Genomic DNA, 20636 nt, shown 5'->3' with positions numbered 1-20636 from the left:
AGCAGCGAAACAGGAGAGGGACCGTCCCTGGGCAGAACAGCCAAAAGCATTTGGTGAGGATGTTCTTCTGGGAAATGGGAAAAAAGGATTAAGTCCCCCACACAAAGAGCAAGGTTGTAGCTGGCATAGATGCATCTTGGGTGAAGGCTCTGGGGAGCAATAATTCAAAGGGAGAAAGGTAAAGCCCTGCTCATCTCTGAAAAACAGGACACCTGAAAGGAAGGGTCCCAAGCCATGGCTCTTGAGTGGATAAAGTTACATCTTTGTAGCTGTCTCAAGGGCAACAGGACAGAAGTCTTGGACCTAACTGCAGGTTATCTTGTCGTCTTGCCCCCAGCCCAATGTGCAGTATGTTTCTGATCACTAGCTTTCTGCATGCATTGTATAAAGACACTATGTGTATCACTCTAAGGGAGCAAAGGTGGTAGAACAAGCTCTGAGTTTACTCTGAAAAAGCTGTATGTAAATCTGAACTGGCTACATTATATACAAGGGAATTTTTAATGCTTACAAACAGTGAGTTAAGAATTCCAGAATCAATTAGATGACTAACTTGATGTACACACATACGTATGCATATATACTACACCTTGTACGACTGTCCACAGACTTTTATTCTGTTCAGTAGACCATATTTTTCTAAGCAGCATAGGAGCAAACCAAATACAGCTATGCTTGCAGAAGCACACAAAGCAGCACACCTTTACAGCTGACTGCATCAGATGCTGAGTGCTTAATGCGGAAAGTGCAGAAAAAACATTTGTATCAGTTCCTGAACTTTATTGCATAAATGGCTGATTCAGTCTATACACTTTAGAAAAAACGTTCCTATGGTTTAGCACCTACCTTGATTCATCAGAACCAGGCTCCCAGCCAGCAGGGCCACACAGTTGGTCGGCTGGTGGTTATGGAGGTACTGGAAACCCCATCCGCGTCTGTAGGATGTTTCGTACATATATCCTGAGGCATTGGCAATCACCTCGAGAAATCTCTCCTGTTGAGTCTTGCTGAGATAGCTGTACAAGAAGTCATAAGCAGTGGCAAAACCAACTAAGGAGTGAGCAAGAGGGACCTCATCCCATGGAGCATCCTTCACTAGCCTGTCAATAAAGGAAGAGCTCAATTAATTGAGTTCCACTTTTTTTTTTCTTTTTCTCTCTCTTACTGTATTGTGAGGTATATATGACTTAATGTCTTTGAGGTTAACCAACTCATCATGAATTTTAACACGGTAGTGAGCTACTTAAGTCTCTGAGACCATTTTATTCTTTCCCAAGTACACAGTCTTCTAACTTTCAAAGCTCATTAATTTCATTAGATTAAGTCTTTAAATATTAAAGCAGTGTTTCTGATATGCAAATATTAAAGCAGTGTTTCTGATATGCTAGGTTTTGCTGGGAGAAATAGATATGAAAAAAATTGAATCTACTAATTTAAAGCAAGATTCACAACATTTTTGTGAGAAAGTAATATCCCATAATTTATGTGCCTCCAAAAATTTATAACATTCTTCTTTCCAAAGGAGCTTAATGTTGATAAAAACATCCTGAGTGGTGGCTATAGTGAATTTTCTTTAAAGAAAGTTTAATAAAATAATTCACAATGGTGTTTCTTAATTTCACAAATGCATTCAAGGGTAGAAGTAGAAATGAGAAAATTTATTTTCATAACTACAGTTCAAATTAACACACTTAATAGCATTAAAAACAGCATTACCATAAAAAGAAGTAAAAGGCTACTACTCAAAATTATTTTCTAGGAGATACCTGCTTGTATCAGATGATTATGATGAGCTTAGCAAAATAGTGAACTTGTAACAAGAAAATTTCTACTGGGTTGGGGAGGTAGCACAAATATTTCTCTTTGAACCAAGAGAATATTGAGTATCAAAACCTTTAGTTTTGCACCACTGAGAGTATATTCAGGCCATAGTTTTACAAGACAGTAAATGTAAAGGAATATATTCTGAAAAAAATCTCAGTTTGATAGAATAAACGACTGTGTTTTCATGTTTGGTTTCCTCATTCGTTTACTTTGCCACACATTTTTGTTACAGAAATGAATTTTAAATCATTGAAATGAGATAGTGACCTATTGCAATCAGTGGAAGTTGTGTTGTGCCCCTGAAGTGTGCACCTTCCAACCTCCACTATTCCATGATTCTATAAATATGATTTCATCTTAGGTTTGTATAAGTAACTGAGTAAACAAACAGATGGGAGAAAAGCAAGATTAAAAAAAACCCCTCATTCTCCTGTGGGGGCACTTACTTGCATTCAAAGGATGTCAATAAATCACTTAGAAACTAGGAATATCAGCTTAGGGCACTGCAATTATGGTAAAATATAAGACATAAGAGTGAGAAAAATGACATTTAATTTTTATGTCAGTATGTCTAACATCATTGCAAGAACCCAAAGGAACTTGGCAACGTCACATCAGTATGTAAGGAAAGCCTCTGTAGCCTTTCTGATTAGCTAAATTTCCAATATTTGGAAGCATTCACCTTCTCTCAGCTTGAATTCAGCCTTCTGCTGACTGAAGTTATGCATTCATTTCCACTTTTTCAATGAAATCTTTTTCTCGTCAATTTTAAGCTAAATACACGAGCGAATTCGGAATTTACTTGACCTTTTGTTGAAGGAGGGTTTTTACCGGACTAGATTATTTTCTTTGCACCATTTTGTTTGTTTCTTGCTCAATGGGCAGACATTAATGGGAAAAAGTTGTGAATGATACGAAGATAGACAGCTGAAAGCATGCTAAAAAAATAACTGTCAAAGCTTTGGGAAAAAAAGTTCTAGAAATTTATTACTGATCCCCAAATCCCCATTACATTCTCTGTGGCCTCTGTTATAAGCATTACTCTGTCATTCTGTTCCCATCCAAACTTTAAATTTATCAGTAAAGGCTTCTGGCCAGGTGCAGTAAAAATTCTTATTCACATTTTGGGTTAATTGTTGTGGGAAAAAAATTATAGGCCTGTAAGCCAAACATTGACATGCTTTACATAGAAGCTCATTTTTTCCATTTGACAATGGCACACATTTCCAGATAAATGTGAAGAAAACCTAACAAAATTAGGCAGGCAACTCTTCCTATTCTCCAGGTATCACCAAGCCACAAAATTTGAAAAACTGATTTAATTGGTTATTTGTCAATCTCAGGTCAGTCTCTGCAACTCTATTTCTGCTTTTTCTTCTTTGATTGTCATTGAAAAAGCTCTTAACATGTTATTAGTCATAAATATACATGAAAATAAAATTATTTTCTACTGTGTTATATGGAAAACCCCGGCATTTTCATCACTGTCAGCAATCCCTTGAAACATGAACACACCTTTGAACAACTATATCATGAATTCTAATTTCAAAAGTATTTTTTGTTTTACTTTCCACTAAACCTTTGCACATTCAAAAAATCAAATTCAGCTCAAATGGGTACAGGAAACATCACTTTAAAGGCCTTAGTCTGGCACAGTTAAAATGTGCTTGAGGCTACCTTATACATTAGGAAAAAAGAGAACAATGACAGAATCTGCCTTTCTTAACTTAAACATTTAATTAACTTAAAACATTTAATTCAAAGTTAAGTATCCTTAAAACAACATTAAAAATTGCTAACTGGAAAGTATTAAAAACTATTGGATGATCTTTCCCTCACTTCATCTGAAATGAGATATGACAAATGATTTTGTTGTGAATTTCATTGTTAAGATATACACTAACATTGTTTGTTTTTCTATGAAATTCTGCATAAAACTCGATAGCAAAAGATACTATATTAATCTCCATGGCTGTCATTTCTAGTAGAATGGAAAACATTCCTCTGCACAGAAAGCGCTAAACTGATCGATTATGACTTCACTTAAATTCACTTTTTCAGCAAAAAATACCTTCAGTGTAAAAGAACATAGACTTCCTAAGCCTACACCTTGGCATAGTTACCTGCCCCAGGTTGCACAAAGTAATTTTTTAATTACTTCCCTCAAATTACAGTTACAGTAAGTCTAACATACAGTTTCACAGAGGAGATGCACACAAATACAAAAAAATTAAAGATGAGGATTTAAAGAACCTCAGTCTTATAAGCATACAGGAAACCCAGCCAACATCCGTATTTAAAATGAAGCTCCCTTGTAAGTAGTAAGTCTTATAAATGTAAATCACTGTACCTCCATTACTGTAATTTCAATGGAACTAAGCAACGTCCAGCAAACAGTGTGTAAAATGAGCCACAAGAAGAACGGTCAAGTGGCAAAAGCATTAAATGCTTTTTGCATCAAAATTACGTTCCCATTTTTCAAATGGATTGCTGGTGTCAGCCTTGGTAAACAGCCCAGCCGATAAACCGTGGGAATGCATGATACCATAGGCCTGCACTGAACGTGTTCTGTGGAGAAACAGTTTTCAGGGCTATCTATTAACCACACTGCATTGAAATATTAAAGAAAATCTGTGCGTATTTATACAGTTAAAGATGAATAAAAATATGTCAATGATTTGCACTGGATAACAGCAACTTTCTAATCCTTTCAAGAGTAAAACTGAACATTAGATACTATGAACAACAACTTGGCAACTAACTGGGTTTGAAGAATGCGAGTAACAAGTTGCTGCATTAACCTCTTTTCTATTTTAAAAGTAACATATGTTACAGAAAAGAATCCAAGATGTTAGAAAAAGGAATTCAAAGTAAATACAAATATTTCTAACAGGTTTGGTACAGATCAAACTATTTAGTCTCAAGCATAAACAATGTTAGCAAAAGCAGCTATTGCAAAAATACTAAAAGATACTTTAAAAATAACAAGAACACCATACATGCTTCCCTACAGATGGAGACCAAAAACAAAAAAAAAAATCTTACACTTCATATACCTGTAGGTATATTTAGAAAAGGTACCTATTTGGAAACTTGAGAAGGTTTTTAAGAGAGCTAGAAGTAATGAGTGGTTCTGCTGCCTAATGATTGAACTCCAGAAACATCCGAAATTGTGTGCATCATTTTGCATCAAGAACTGCTGTCTGGACGAATGCTGTGAATAGCAGCGGACAAATACATGTCTGAGATATTCTTTATGTTCTCTTCATTTTTGCTATATAAAATATTTTTTATTACTTTATTTTAGTCAGTGAAAGATTGATATAAATCCTCCATGAAGAAAGTGTGAAGAAATAAAAATTAATGAATAATGTCGTTTTCTTACATATTTTGAGAATTTTAGCACTGTGATTAAGGATGTCTGTTTTAGATTTACCACCTTCTAGTAAATGATGAATCTGAATGGGGAATATGATGGGACTCAATTCTTCAGTCTTCAGTATATGATGTAAAAAAGCACCGCAAATGTACTGCATTGTCCAAAATTAAGTGTGCACATACCACTTTAACTTAATAGGATTGCATGCTTTAAATACGTGTATAAATTATATATAGATTAAGATAGGACGTAAAGATCAATATCCTGTCCCCTTGAAACAGCGAGATATATATATATATATAATTATGTATAGATATACACATATACACACATATATGGTAAGATTACCTCAACATCTTCCTTGAGAACATTACTAATGCTGCCAATGTCTCCTTTCTCAGTAGAAACAGTTTTACCTATTTTTTTGCTTATTTCTCTCTACCGAGAACTACTTTCTTCGACACTAAAATACAGAAGTATTAGCACTTCTTTAAGAAATATTAGCAAGGGGGCAAAAATAATCACTATCTGTCCAGTTCAAGGCAGGATTTAAATCACATTCTCCCACCTGAGTGAATTCCTTGCTCATAGTCTATGGGATATTTAGAACTGCCCTTTCTTCGCTTTGCATTCAATTCTTAAATACAAATTGAAGTAAATAGAAAACTAGCAGTCTAACCTGAGAAACAGAATAACCCCCTGGGCAGCCTGATATCTGATCTCCAGAGTCTACGTCAATAAGTAATATGTCATCACTGACTGTAAAACGAAACATTAAGCATATCCCGACACATGCATTACGCATGTAATCCACATCCTGAAGCTTACCCCTCCAAACTTTCCCATGACAAATAACCCAACGCAGAATAACCGGGGGGCTGAGGGCAGACTGAGCTAATGATGAGACAGAGCGTGCCAGCACTCAGTCCTGAAACTCTTCTGTTCATGAGGTGGTCACAAAAGAAATGAACCAAGGCTCTATTCTGAAGGCTTATGGGTGGAAATTAGTTAAAGAACATACTTTTAGTGTATTTAGATGCTATCCAGCTTCCACATGGTAGCTAGCCAACAGCATGGTTGAGCTTAAGGCATGTAAAATGCCAAATGTGGATGCAAACGTGGCACATCATTGGGACAACTAATTCTGAATTCAACTGTATAATTGCATGGACTTACCGTTGACCATAGCAATGCCCTGGCACTCCAGAAATACTATTCCTGGCACACACTACTGGGGCAGCAGATAGAGCTTTAAAACTCCCATCAGGCAAAGGAGAGAAATACTTTTTCATGTCCAGGAGGAGAATACATACTGAAGGGGAGTATACACACCAATGGGAGTGAGACCACCAACATTTATTTTTTAAACTAGAGTTGATTTCTAGTATTTTTCTTACAAAGCCTTCAAAACAAAATATTTTCATGTGCTCAAATGAGATACTTTGCTCACTAACGGAACAATATTTTCCAATTTTTGTTTTGGAGAGAAAACCAAAAAAATCCTTGAAAAAATCTATTTGATCCAAAACAATCTCTTAACTTTCACCTTGCCAGCTTTTTTTCTAGTCGACTGCCAAAACAAAAGCTCTACTGTCTGCATAACCTAAGTCTTCGGTCATTTGCAACAACTGCTAGAAAAATTTAAAAAATTTAAAAAGTCCTTGAAAAGTGATGATTTATATTTCTGGGTGTCTTAGGTGAAACACAACAAGCTTGCTCCTGTTCCTTTACCAGTTGTGTTTCAGCAACAGTCACCCAGACACGCTCTTGATGTTCATTTCAGCCCAGTTCACAGGAAGATGGGGAAAGTAGTGTTTAAATGTAAAGGGCTAAATTCATATTGGAAAAAACCTGACATATTTTTCAGAAAGTTTAAGAGTCTATTATAAAAGTAGAGCTGTACAGTTTAGGTGGAGGGGGGCAACTAGAACTCTATTCCTTTTTTGGAAACTTTCAGCTATTTCCTATCCTCTTTTTCTCTCTTTTTTCCCCATAGGCCTATATTCATCATTGTACTGCTTCTAAAATGTCTTTCATATCCTTTTCTCTCATTTTTCTCTTTGATCACAAGAACAGTCCTTTTCAAACTGGGCTTCTACTTAGTATTATCATGATCCTTCTATGTTGCTACATTAAAAGTAAGGGCCAAGCTTGTTTTAGTAGTTTGCCATACAAAGCAGATGGAAATTTATATTATTATTTCAACTGACTATCTAGTTCTCTTTATAGCAAATGTTTATACCAGGCACACCACAAAGTGAGCTCCCTGTGTTTACCACAGGACTTCAGTACCAATTTATCTCCTAGAGAATTAATTTGGAACTATATATTAAAAAAGAAAGTATAAAATAAACTCTTTGAACTTCAGCTAGACATTTTAATTTCAAACAGTCGTGCACAATTTCTGTTTTTAAAAGCTACATATGAAAAAGATAAAAACAAAGTGAGGGTTTGATAATTCAGTTACTAGCATAATATATATTCCAGATACCAAATTCATCCTCCTACCCTCCCTTTTCTTTTTCTGCTTCCCCTTAGGAAGACGATCTCAGCATCCTCCAAGCTTCCTTCACACCAGTTTCTATGGCACACTCTTATAAATCCTTATTAAGTGTTGTCTGAATGTGACTGATGGTTGATTATTATGAGTCAAATGGATCTTCTAAATTTGTGGTATCAGCATAGAGACTTGCTCTATTTCAGCCTAGCACATGGGAATTTATTTTCTTCATACATTTATGTAAACATTTAATTATTTATACATCATAATTGTATATTCTTCAGCACTGAGCACTCTCTGGACACTAACGGCAACGGTGCTGCAGTATGCTCCAATACTTCTAATACACAAGAACTAACAGAAGGCTACAGGATTGCTGGTTAATAAGAAATACCAGAAGGGTCACAGATTTGTTACGCCAAAGACTTGGGTTAGTTTCTGCTCACTCACTGCTATTTTCTTGGAATGTTTGCTCATGCTTGACAGCAATTATCCCCCCTATGAAACCCATGAAGTAAGACTTACTGTCAGATCCTACACCGCACTCTACAGTAGGAAAGTGCTTGTGTTTAAAAGTGGTGCATGAACTACATATAACAACAACAGCAAAAAGTGCTGAAATCTGGCGCTGCTGTTTGGCAATTCTAAAGGGGGAAATCTCTCCCCCTGTAAAAAAGGGTGTACAGTTTGGGAACTTCTAAGGTATTTGTTTATACGACAGGCTTAGTAAAGAAAAAAGTGCCTCATTTCTTTGTCTAAAACATAAAATCTGACTAGACTCTTATTTCTGCATGATGTGTGACTCTAATTACATCATTTCAGCCAGTTCTGGAACAGGCTTCGATGGCATATGGAAAGAATCACTAGTACAGATCCCCTCGGCCAAAAACGCACTTTTGGTAGGGAGTGTTCTAGAGGCAAGTGATAGATAAAATGCCAGAAAAATAATCTACATCCTCTGTTTTCTGTAAAATAAAATAACGTGGCTTAAATATAAGGACAAACTTTCCCAAAGATTTTAGAAACCTTTTAGATATTGAATCCCAGGAAAACCAAGCAAATTATTTAACACTGGCCTTTAATTTTTACTAACAGAAATAGCAAAGGTCCATCTATTTTTATTGGAATATTAATGCATTACGTTTCCCTGGTCTTGCTAGTTTCCAAAGCATTATCTGTTCCCATATTATTTGTAATGATTGTTATAGTTAGCTATTAGCCATTGACCCTTTGTTTATTCTGGAATATAAACCCACTGCAGGATATAGTAATTATTGATGCTCTGTTGTGAGTAACATGCCCCTCGACATTGGTTGTTATGACAAACAGCTCAACTTCTGCTGACCTACATGAATGGGAACTGAATTAAGGGTTTACTTTATCATGCAATAGAAAATTACTATTGTGATTGATGAAAGGAGACGCTAATGTTTAATTACATGCCATTTCCATACATGTATCAATTATCACCAGACTTTACCATAATTATACCCCAATATACTGAACTATATTTGGCTATAGGAGATTCTCACCAACATAAGGATGAAATTTAAAAAGTTAGCCTCCCGACGTTCTGGGATAAAACCCAGTGACGCTTGACACTGGATTTATTTTATCTAACTACTGCACACACTACCAAAATATACTTTTGTTTTGTGGTAAGGCTTAAATTTTATTTAAGATCTTTAAAAATATTAGTGTAAACTCATCCAACTGGTTATTTTTAAAGTTCTAGAGTTATTTTAGAATCAATACCATTTCATCAGAAGTAAAAAGAAATCCAGATTATACTACTGAAAGAATCAAGCTGCCAACAAGAATCCATACGAGATGGCCAGATTTAACTTTTCAGTATGTACTGATGGAACCCTCAGAAATAAAAAGGCATTTTTAGGGCAATTTACAGGGCAGAGTAGGCACCTACATTACACAAGTCTTAGGAAAGAAGTTTCTCCAGACTAGGCATCTTACTGATACCTTTCTGAACAAGCCCTCTTTACTGATGACAGAGGGAGCCTAGACAGACTGCTGAGCATTTGGTGCTCTCAGTTTTGGTAGCCTCAACGCCACTCCTTCCTTCTGCCCTCCTGGTCAGAACATATTTGTGCTCAATTATTTAATAAGCTTAACATTATTAATTACCCACAATTAACAACTAATTACCCAAGTCCGAGGCAAAATAAATAGGATTATATATATTGAAGAGCAATTTTCTCTATAATTCCATTACTGTGATACTGCAAGAATAGTTCATGTACAGTCTTATACCATGGTTATCTCCATAAGATCTAAATGCCTGCTGGTAGTGATTATGCAACATGTCTCGTATTTGCCACATTTGTTCTCCTAGTCTTATTCTAGTGGAGGTGTCTGTGCAGTAACATGTTTTGCTGATACTTTTTAGTTGACTTTCTTAAGAAAAACAGATTTACATAATCATGCTGTCTGTCTGTCCACTCCTTTAACTTCTGAACCTGTTGACCTATTTTAGCAAAGCTGGGCAGAACAGTACCTGCCTCAGAGCTGTTATGTTGCTACAGCTTTCCAGAAAACTACTGCTGGACAAGGGAGAGGAACATATATTACTGTCATCAGTGTTGGAAAAGCTATAGTGTAAACTCCATCTGTACATCATTTTCAGTCATGAGTTCCCTGGGGAGAGAGAGAGAAAAAAAAAAAGCAACCAAGTCCATGGTTTTGTCACAGCATTTGAAAAGCTGGCTGCTATGTGTGCTGGGGGGCTGCACAAAGGGCTGCCTACCACAGCAATATTCCCTGTGTTTCCGATTCCCTCCCTCTGTACTTCCCTCCTAAGCTCACTATACCTTCGTCTTCTGTAAAGCAGAGAACCTCAATTAAAGCTTGATTGTTAGCTGAACAACATGGCTACCTCAAGAGGGACAGATGGAAAAAGGATGGCTTATCTTTGATTGAAGTAACACAAGACACTTGCTTTAAAAGAACAGTATTTTTTAGGGGTAAAGATTATCAAAGCTGAGTGGAAATAGGATATCTGCTCTGTTCTGATCGTCAGCTGGTTAGCTGGGACAAAGGCGAGCATTATGCTAGGGAACAGAGGAACAAAAATTATTCCAGGACAGGAATCACAGGAGATACAGAAATGGAATGAGGTCATTGGAACAGTGAGCAAGACACAGCAAAGTGAGAAAGACAGCTATAAATTAGTAGTTCCACTACTCACACAATTACTTGCTTAATTTTCTTATTCTATTAAAATAGAGACAGTCATATAACTGTGTGTTTACACTAAACAAAGCAAGCTAAAAAAAAAAAAAAGTGTGAACAATGAAACTAGGGAGGAAGCTGTTGAGTTTTGGGGCAGTCTGTAGGTGCTGTTGGAGATGGTTACACAACCTGGGATCCACCTCTGTAAAGCTCTGTCCCTGTGCCAGAAGAAAGACTGTCATACAGACTGCTTCCCAGGACATGAGGTGAAATGAAGGTAAGACCAAGGCTTTGCATTGCTATGCTTCTGTGGAAGATTCTGAAAATAAAAAACCATCCTGTCATGTTATTATTTTTCTTCCCGACTCCCATGTGTCCACTCTTCTGTGGCATGCAAGCAAATTAAATCCAGTATGTCCCTTCTCTCTCCCACTATCTCTTTTGGTCTAGTTCCTATATTTCTTTGACATTTAACTCTTAAATACTTGGTGTAGGGGGACCCCCACACTGCTGATGCCTTTTAAATCATGCCCATCAAGAGGATCCCAAGTCATGCTAACTCAATCCAGCATATTTTCAATGACTGTCCTTGGTTGGAAGCCACTTATAGGACACTACTAGCTTGTCCTTTCCCTAGAGAAGGTAGGTAAATAGCTGTCTGAGCAATGAATACTGCTTGAACAGCTAAATACTTCCTCCTGTGCTGACTTGCAACCTGATTCAAACTTCTGGTGAGCTGCTGACACCACAGAGCTGTAGGACAGCAGCTGCTGTTGAAGGGGGCAGTGTCCCCAGTGCAGCCACTAATCCTACTGCCTCCCACTCTCTTGTCCTGGCAAAGCCCACGTTTCCATCCTCTGACCTCCTCACAGACCCCAGGGTACATTCAGGAAGATGGCCTGAATGGCAACTGCTGCACATAGCTGGGAGAAGTGCAGCTGCCCGAGGAAAGAAAAGGAGATAAATTGCCAGTGGATGTGAAAGGAGAAGGTGAGGAGAAGGAAAGACCTTCTGCAGGGGCTCACAGTTCCTAGACCCACTTGTTCGGCTTTTCAGGCCATAACATAACTCTAACACAAGAAAAAAGGAACAAAGAACCTAGAGCAGAGTCTGAGCAAGACTGAGAAAGGTCCTTAGAGGTCATTTACTGAATGACCAAGCATAACCAGGCTTTTTTAGACTTCTGGCTAATCTTCAGGTTCCACATACACTTAAACTGCAACTTGGCAGCCTTGCCACTCTACCAGTGCATAATTTCCTATATATGTGCAGAGGAAAGTAGTTTGCTACAATTAGGAAATAGTTCAATGAATTTCAGGACAAAGAATTTTAACTTCTGCCCCTATAGAAAGTGGGTGGCACAAGGAGGACAGAGTGACTTGTACATGACAATTCACATCCAGGTGAAATAAATCCAGGAGGTGGTTATCAAAATGCCAGTCACTCAAACAATTGCAGTATAGCTATGTATTTAGATGGTTGGCTATCTTTATCAGGTCCCAGTAGTAAAGCACACAATATGATAAAGGAGATGCCGAAGAACTGCACAGAAAAGGAGCTGCAAGCCTAAAATGAGGTTTAGACAGAGAGATGTTAGAGCATTCATGAAACACTTAGCTGTGGAAACAATTCTGAAAGTGCTTTAGAATATAATGTTTGGAATATGACAGCAAGCAAGAGAAAAAAAAACTTAGAAAAGAAGAATCTCACTTGAGTTTTTTCTATTAGTTAAACTCTAAGTAGTTCTCACCTTTGGTGTAAATATAAATGAACACTTTTCATTAGATTGGAAAACTGTAGTACGTCTAACATTTTTATAAAAGCTAGAGTGTCACTTTTACCCACACAAAATTCTGTGTTTTTCATGTGGCCTCCTTTTCTGAATTCTTTCCATTGATACCCAAAGAAACCTTATGAGTCTAGAAAAGAGAGGAAAACATACTTTTATCACCTCCCACCACAATCAGATGTGAATCCTGATTGGTGATTTTTTTTTTTAATTTACAGGAGTTAGGATGATATACAAAGTGTCCTACTCCTTCTTGCAGCATTAATTTAGAACAGGGTAGGTCCAGTGAAGGTGAAAAGCTGTGTGGCACAGCTGGTCTAAAGGAGGATAAATGCATACGGCAAGTCAGTCACTGTTAAAGCGAATGTATGAGCATCTCAGTTAATTATGTAGACTTATCATAGCTACTGGCTAATATATTTAAGCATTTCACTCATCCACTCACTCTTTCAATTGCAAGCAGAGTTTATACAGTAGGAACAGCAACTTAAAAAAAAAAAAAAAGACAAAAATCTACCAACTAGGCTGAGCTGCCATCCTCTCCATGTAATCCTTGGCCATGTTGATGGCTTCGATATTTTCCGGGTAGAGCAAGCAGAACATTGCCAGTGCCCCAAGATTGTTGCCATAAATTTCATTCCACCGAGCGCTGAATTCCTTTGAGTCCCAGGGAGGAAGGTACTCCAGAGGGTTCGACAACATGGTCTGCACCGCCTCGGCCAGACGAGCTGCGATGTGCTGATGGGTGGTGGTCGCCTTGAGACGCAGACCTTCCACATCCCCTTTGGAGAAGTAGAGCATGGGGTAGCTGTCATAGTTGGCATTGACAAAGGGAACCATAGCGGCTGGGTCCTCACTGGTGCTGTAGGCAAAGGCGACGCAAATCACATGTATGAAAAACACACTTGGGGCTCCCCGGGTGTGAGTCCTCATTGTGGCATCAGATCTCCAAGTCTCAGTGGGAGCCAAACCATCTTTGAAATATCCTAGGGCAGACAGATGTGAGAAGGAGAGTTAGAAGAAGAATTTCGGAGAAAATATTCATAAATAGGGATTCTTTAAAGGAAATATAACTCCGTGCAGACTTAAAGAACCCTGCATATACATATATATATATACACACAAACACACATATATATAAGTGGCTTTCAAATAATTTTTGTGAATCCTTCAGGCAAAATCCCTACAGAACAACTGATCCAAAAGAAAAATCTATATGGTCTGAAGAAAGTCCCTCCCTCCCCTATCTTTTCTCAAGTAGCTGGTATGAGGAGAACGAGCATACAGACAAGTCTTGTACTCAGGCCTCACTGATTTAAAATAATTGCAACTGTGCTTAATATGAAACATTGCTGACTGTACTGGCAAATGGAGAAGGGAGGAAGGGAAAAAGGAAGGAGTGAGAGCCACAGAGATTGTGTTAGTGGCAGCCAAGCCTGCGTGCTGCGTTGGCTGATGTTAACAGCTGGAGAGTAAAGGATAAGGAATGCTGGAGGTTTGTGCTGGGGTCATTTTATACTGTGCTCAAGGCCTCTGGTTCTGACACGTCCTCAAAAAAAAAAAAAAAAGAAAGGAAGGAAGGAAGAAAGAAAAAGATGACAGAAAGAAAAAGAGAAAAAAGAAAGCAGCAGAATTCTATAAAAACAGTTAAAATATCTGGCCTTTAAGGTGTTTAGGGTTTTTATATTGTTTTTATTTTTCTAAAGGGCCTTCCATTTTGCATGTGGAGATTTACTGCCAGCTACCAAGAAGGCTGAACTTTAAATTAAAGTGCATATTTTCCTATAGGCATGATTTCTCAAAATGTGCTCAAATGGCAGATCTACACAGAGGTTAAATGTAAGTATTTAAACATAAAAAGTCACTTTGTAAAAATTACTGACTATCTAGCCTAAAGTCTCAGATAAAATATGGCCAGGATCCCCCCGAGGAAAGCCAGCAAATTCCTAGAATTCTTCAGAGGGGAAAGGTTACAGAAAACAGACCCAAGAGAGACAGTTTTATGTAAATAATGAACAGTAGTTTTCAATTATTAAGAAGAGAAATAGACAGAAGGAAAGAAAACCCCCAAAACAAATATGAAATGTTTTTTTCCAAGGAAAACCTGTTTCATAGGATTCAGAAATAAAATTTGCAAGGAGCTAAAGTACAAAGCAACCTTTTACTTCTCCCCACAGCTCCCTGCATATAGATGCCAAAATTTTCTAACAGAAACCTAGGCTGCTAAAGCCTAATTTAGAGACCCACATCCTGATTCAGCAATGTCGTGAATACGCGCACACACAAACACACCCCCACCCACATACACACACACACGACGGGACCACCTTGTTGGCCTGGGTCCCTTAGCTACTGCTGGCTTCACAGACCCTCTGGTCATTTGCATTCGACTATTCTAAAATTTAATTTAGGTGTAAGTTATTTTGGCCGTGAAGTGTATCTTTTCTTGTGCATTCTTGCTTGGGCTAAAAATAATACTGCACCCTAAAAGTGCATACCTAAATACCTTACAGTGGATAGCAAAATTGCTTAACATACAGTAATGCAAGAGGACATTTTCATAGTATTCTAATGCATTTTGCAGATAAGTTTTGCCCTTTTTTGGATATAAACCAATCATTACAGGACACATTTACGCAGATCACAGAGTGCTTTATTTGGTAATACTTTTAATATATCTGCATGTTCTCTTACCACACACACGGAAACATGCACTGCAATTTATCCAGACATATACCTAGGTCCACTCGTATTCCCATCTATAAATAATGAAACCATACAACAGCATATCTTAAAAGAAAGGAGGTAAAAACCAGCCAAACCAGTATATCATGTCTGAAACGTGATGTGGGTTTTTTAACAGTTAAGAAAAAGGCTTTAGAAAAACTATGTTTTTTATTACAAAAAGCTGTTCTTAATCCTTTAAAACCAGAGGGAGAGAAAAGAACCTTTTTTTTTTTTTTTTAAAAAAAAAGAAATACTTTCTGAAAAATAGACAAAAAATCCTGGTAACTTTTTTTTTTCTCTCTCAATCATGGTCACACATTGCAAGAAGTTTCCTCGACTACAAAAGAAGAAAAAAATCCCAGATGCATTCTTTTCCTTGGATTGATTTCTATGAGGACATCAGCATATTAATGAGAATTAAGCGTGTGTAAATTTAGGGATAGTTTTAAGTGCTCCCTAGATTAGGGTCTTTCTGAACAGAGGTTATGGAACATGCAGTGTGGTTTCCTAGACCTCCCCTTCTGTAAAGCTAGATACATGATCCCAGCAGTCTGTCATCATCAAACACCTCTAGTTTTGTCTGAAATTCATGGTTCATATTTTCAAAATTCAATAACCCACCTAATTTTTTCCTATCATGCATACATATATTTAATAGAGAAGGTAAACCCTTCTTTACTTTGTACATTAGAAGTAACCACCATACCGCATTGTTTAGCATAACTGGTAAACTGATAGTCTTTCAGCATATTCCGAAACAAGGTCTGGAAGAAAGTCAACAGCCAGCGACAAAAACAGAACTATGAAGTCATTCTTATTTATTCTTGGTTAAATGACATTACCACCATTCCTGCAATATGAAGACAACAGCCCATGGCAGCAACATGGTCAGTGAGCCCTCTTCCACAACTATGCAGGGCTTGGCCCCGCGTGACTGATGCATGGGAGGAGGCAGCTACCAAGGGGTCCACCTTTGTTCCAGTGCCTCCTCTGTGGAGGCAACACCACAAACATGTTGAAAGAAGCACCAGAGCGGAGCGCTACGGTGGCATGACTATGGCTCAGACCATGCTGCCTTCAGTGAAGAGATGTTCTATGTTTTCTCATCTATGATATCCTTAAAAGCATGACCAGCAAAAAGTAATAATGAAAATCGCAAAGCTCCACATATAATAAAAATCTGGATTTGCAATAATAAAGGTGTGACAAAATTTACAAAAATTAACAAGAAGGACGTTGATGTGATTAAAGCACCCACATGATGAGGAAATACAAATTACGTGGATCTGAATGCAGCCATGACAAACCACCTTCACAGCGATTTCAAATAGCAGGCCTGCCTTGAATCGCAAACACAAGTACTTCACTGACTAGGACCAGACTTGACCACATACTTCACTGATTGAGTGTTCAAGTTTACTTGTCCAAGTCTGTCCATAGACTGAGGGGTATAATCATTCTTTCTCACTTCAGCAGTTGTCTAGAAACTAAACTGATCAATGAAGATATATAAAAGCATATAAACAAGGATATATAAAAAACCACTTCAACATTTTCAGGTGGAAGAGGCTGCAGAAGGGCAAAAACACCAAAGCACCTTTGCCATGAGGATGTGACCAGAAACACTAACATTTACTGCTAGTGGCTTTTTAAAACTCATTACAGTGGTATAAATGTACCAGCCCCGCTTCCCAGAACAACCCTGGAGTGGAATGAAGGTGCTTTATATATTGAACAAGTCCATACTTGGATATTTCCTTAGTTAACTTATTTGCATACTGAAAATTAAAGAAACAGATAGTATTATTTTAACCATGCATATGAAACTTGATTATCTGCATAGTTTAGGTGAAGCCAAACATGTTTAGATAACAGGCCACAAGAGCCCCAACTCCCCAATGGTTGGGAGAGAACTTGCTACAAGTTTGTCGGTGCATGGGACTGGAAATGATAGGAGCTTGGGCTTTCTGACCACTTATATCCCACAACACCATTTTTTTAAGGTTAAAAGAATCTCTTACTCTCATATTACACTGCATCATTCCCAACTACATCTTGCAACGAAAACTTTAATAAGTAACTCAGCCTTTTCTGAAAATAAGGGGTTTTTTTATTCAGTTTGCAAATCACAATCTGATACACTATCAAAAATGAAAAGGAGGCTGAAGGATACTTGTCCATGGAAGAAAATGCTAATACACCATGCCATTTAAAAAGGCCGTCAGTCAGTTCTAGATTGAAAGAGCAGTTGCCATGATTTTCACTCCATTACCAGCAGAAACAAACAGTAAAGAATATAATTTATTCCAGAAAAAGCAACATGTGAACCTTAACTACTTCCATTCTCCACATCTGTATCAGTGAATGGGTGTTCAATTGCAGCCAAAAAGTATGCTAAGACTGATGCTATTAACTGAACTGAACATCGGTACAGACAGAGTAAGTTCACCTAATAAAATTAATTTGATACACTATTCAAAGCAAAGCAGGCGCATGTTTACTCCAGTCGTTTGTGCATGCAAAGACAACCCCAACAATGAGAATGCAGGAGTGGGAGAGGGGACAGAGGAGAGTGAGGACAGGATGGCACTGTTGGGGCTGGCACAGCTATCTTTGAAGCAACCCGACCTTCTAGGGGGTCTTTAAAAAAAAAAAAAAAAGAGAGAGAGATTTAGAGGATTGCAGCTCACCACAATATCAGTTCTGAAAAGCCACTATTCTTTGAAGGTGAAAATATGTTTTACTGGACTTGGGTGGAAACTTTGCTGGGACAACACTTGTACTGCTCCTTGAAAAGTAGAAATCACTGGTGTCTCCACCAACCTTTCCAAGACTAACCTCAACCTAACCAAGACTAACTGCCTTCCAAGACTCCTGTCTGACATGGGTATCTGATAAACATTTATAGCAAGCAAGAGGAAAGTTGGGATTTGGGGATTTGCCACAGATTACTTGGGTTTCCGGATGAAGGGACTTCCCAGAGGGCAGGCTGGGTTGCTGTGCAAGTGGGCCCTGCCAGCAGTGGCTGTTTGGCGCGCGCTCGGCCTCGGGGTTGTGGGCACCGCTCTACCTTGGGGCGTGGATGCCAGTGCCCAAATGGGAACAGGGCCTCCTGCCCAAGAGAGGTCCTGGGATTCAGGTGGATGGAAGGGGGGCTGGGCTTCCCCTTTTAGTGCTGTCTTCTCCTTCCAAATAGCTTAAAAAAGGCTGCAGACAAACTCCTGGTATCTCACCTATGAATATGCCGGCTTTTCTCTGAGTCCTCCTGTGAAGCTCCAGCTCTCTCCACAGGAGGCATGAGGAGCCCTGGCACTCAGCTCTAGTACCCAAACTCCATGCCGGAGGCCAGAGACTTTTAAATAAATCGCTGCTGTAGATCTGTACGTCTTACAGAAGGGATAACATTTTTTAACGAATTTCCTTTCTTAAGAAAGAAAGGTCATCTTTTATTTAGCCTAAAATGCAAAATTTCCCTTTAAAGACAGATCTACACAGATTCTGCAAATCTTCTTCTTCTGATGGGCTGCTCGTACTTTCCAGAGAGGCTACATTTCACATTGTCGCTCCTTGAATTACCTCCACAAGTGTTTCAATAAGAATTTTGTTCAAATTTTTAATGAAAAATCTGTTCCCCTTTAGTGAGAAAAAGCAAATCATCAGGTTCAGCCTGAAAATTTTGCCTCAGGAAATGATCCCTGAGTTTCATCATCTTTGTGTAACTTCTTGATAAAATACTCATAGCGAAAGCACTCTTTTTCTACTCAGTTGAATGTAGTACTTGGTCTTAATTTCTAGAAGTACTTAGCACTTAATTTCATGTTGAATTACACTGTCACTATACTTATGTCACAATTTAAACTTCATTGTAAGATCACCTTGTTAAGCCATTCAAAAGCACTAAAAATATAACAATCAGTTGTAGCACCCACTGCTAATCAGCTAAGAGAATAATACATATTTTTACAAGAAATGGTCAGCGACCAGTAACCGCTTTGCCATACCAATGCCATGAAACTTGTAGGTAATGTTGCAAAGAAATATGCATGGTATTTTGTTCCATTAAACACTGATGGGTAGGGATCTTTTTGCACTGCTGCTGACAGCTACCAAAATATAACCGCTTGCCACAAGGAGTGCTAGGCTAGATCAGAGAAGGGGCAAAGGAAACTTCAGTAAAAACTATTTTTGGTACTTTGCCCAAACACCCCAAAACACTAGCAAATATTTTACACACATTGCAATTTAATTTGTTGCTTATAACAGGAAGAGCACCTATAAATCTTTTGGAAATGGTGGTGTTTTACATCCATGATGCTTACATCAACTGAGAATTATTTGCTGGCCCTCCCTGTCACCCAGCAATTTCAATTTTACCACTCATTCAAATATTTCACAAACACAGATTTCAAAATATGAGAGCAAACAACTCACCTAACTGAATCCAATGACATTTAAGAACTAAATAATGCAGAGTAAGTCCATGAAAACATACAGAGGCAATAGCGTCGAGAGAGACTAACTTCCTTCAGTTCCTATAGACTCATGGGAATATATCTGACAGCAAAATTAGGCAGGAGGCAGAAAGGGACCAGCAAATCTACTGACCAAATTCCCAAGCTATATAGTTCACACATCATAAGTTAGTGCTATTCAGTTCCTCTCAAAACTGCAGGGACACCAGTACAGCAAGCTCTCACATCCCAAGACAACAGGAGTCCAAAATCCTTCTTCAACCACCCTTTTAGTGAGTCCAGTTAAACCAGTGGCCATCTTTCTCTCTAAGATGGGAGATGTAACGCTACAAAAGGTGCAAAATCACTGCTTGCAAATTTCAAAAATACCTGTTATGACCTTAACCACCAGGGGACATACTGCACTTCTTCCTCTGATTTTACACTATGAGACATAGGCTGCACCACCACTATATAATGTCAAAAGCATATAAGAGCTTAAATACTGAAATCCCAGAATTATATATATGTAATAAGGAAAGTAATGCTCAAGTACACAGAGGCTGGCATTGCACTTGCTCTGAAATGATCTGAAATACCTTAAAAGGAGCTTTGTATCAATTTATATGCCTGAACATGTGCTATGCTGTACTATGAAAATAATAAAGGCACCAGGAACAACCAGTTCCTATACTAATTAATCAGTATATGACATCATGCCAGAAGTCAAGATTAAACTTCTGTGTATCCTTTGATCTATGCACAAAACTCAATGGACCT

General features: G+C 38.1%; 1 protein-coding gene across 3 annotated transcripts in view; it reads right to left on the bottom strand.

The window, feature by feature from the left end:
• Positions 1-20636, bottom strand: part of DSE (dermatan sulfate epimerase) — a 37619-nt gene that overhangs the window by 10045 nt on the left and 6938 nt on the right. For 2 of the 3 annotated variants that reach the window (XM_064508901.1, XM_064508899.1), the window contains exons 3-4: positions 13196-13664; positions 847-1100 (exon numbers count right to left, since the gene is read on the bottom strand). In XM_064508901.1, coding sequence (XP_064364971.1) covers positions 847-1100; positions 13196-13611 — 670 coding nt within the window. In that variant the 5' untranslated portion in view covers positions 13612-13664. Of the gene's footprint in view, positions 1-846; positions 1101-13195; positions 13665-20636 lie in introns of those variants that run through there. The other variant, XM_026123519.2, reaches the window with a different exon arrangement.

Source organism: Dromaius novaehollandiae, chromosome 3 (assembly GCF_036370855.1).
Source record: "Dromaius novaehollandiae isolate bDroNov1 chromosome 3, bDroNov1.hap1, whole genome shotgun sequence".
NCBI classification, from domain to species: domain Eukaryota; kingdom Metazoa; phylum Chordata; class Aves; order Casuariiformes; family Dromaiidae; genus Dromaius; species Dromaius novaehollandiae.
Note: the sequence above shows the minus strand (reverse complement) of the source record. Positions and strands in the feature narration are given on the sequence as shown.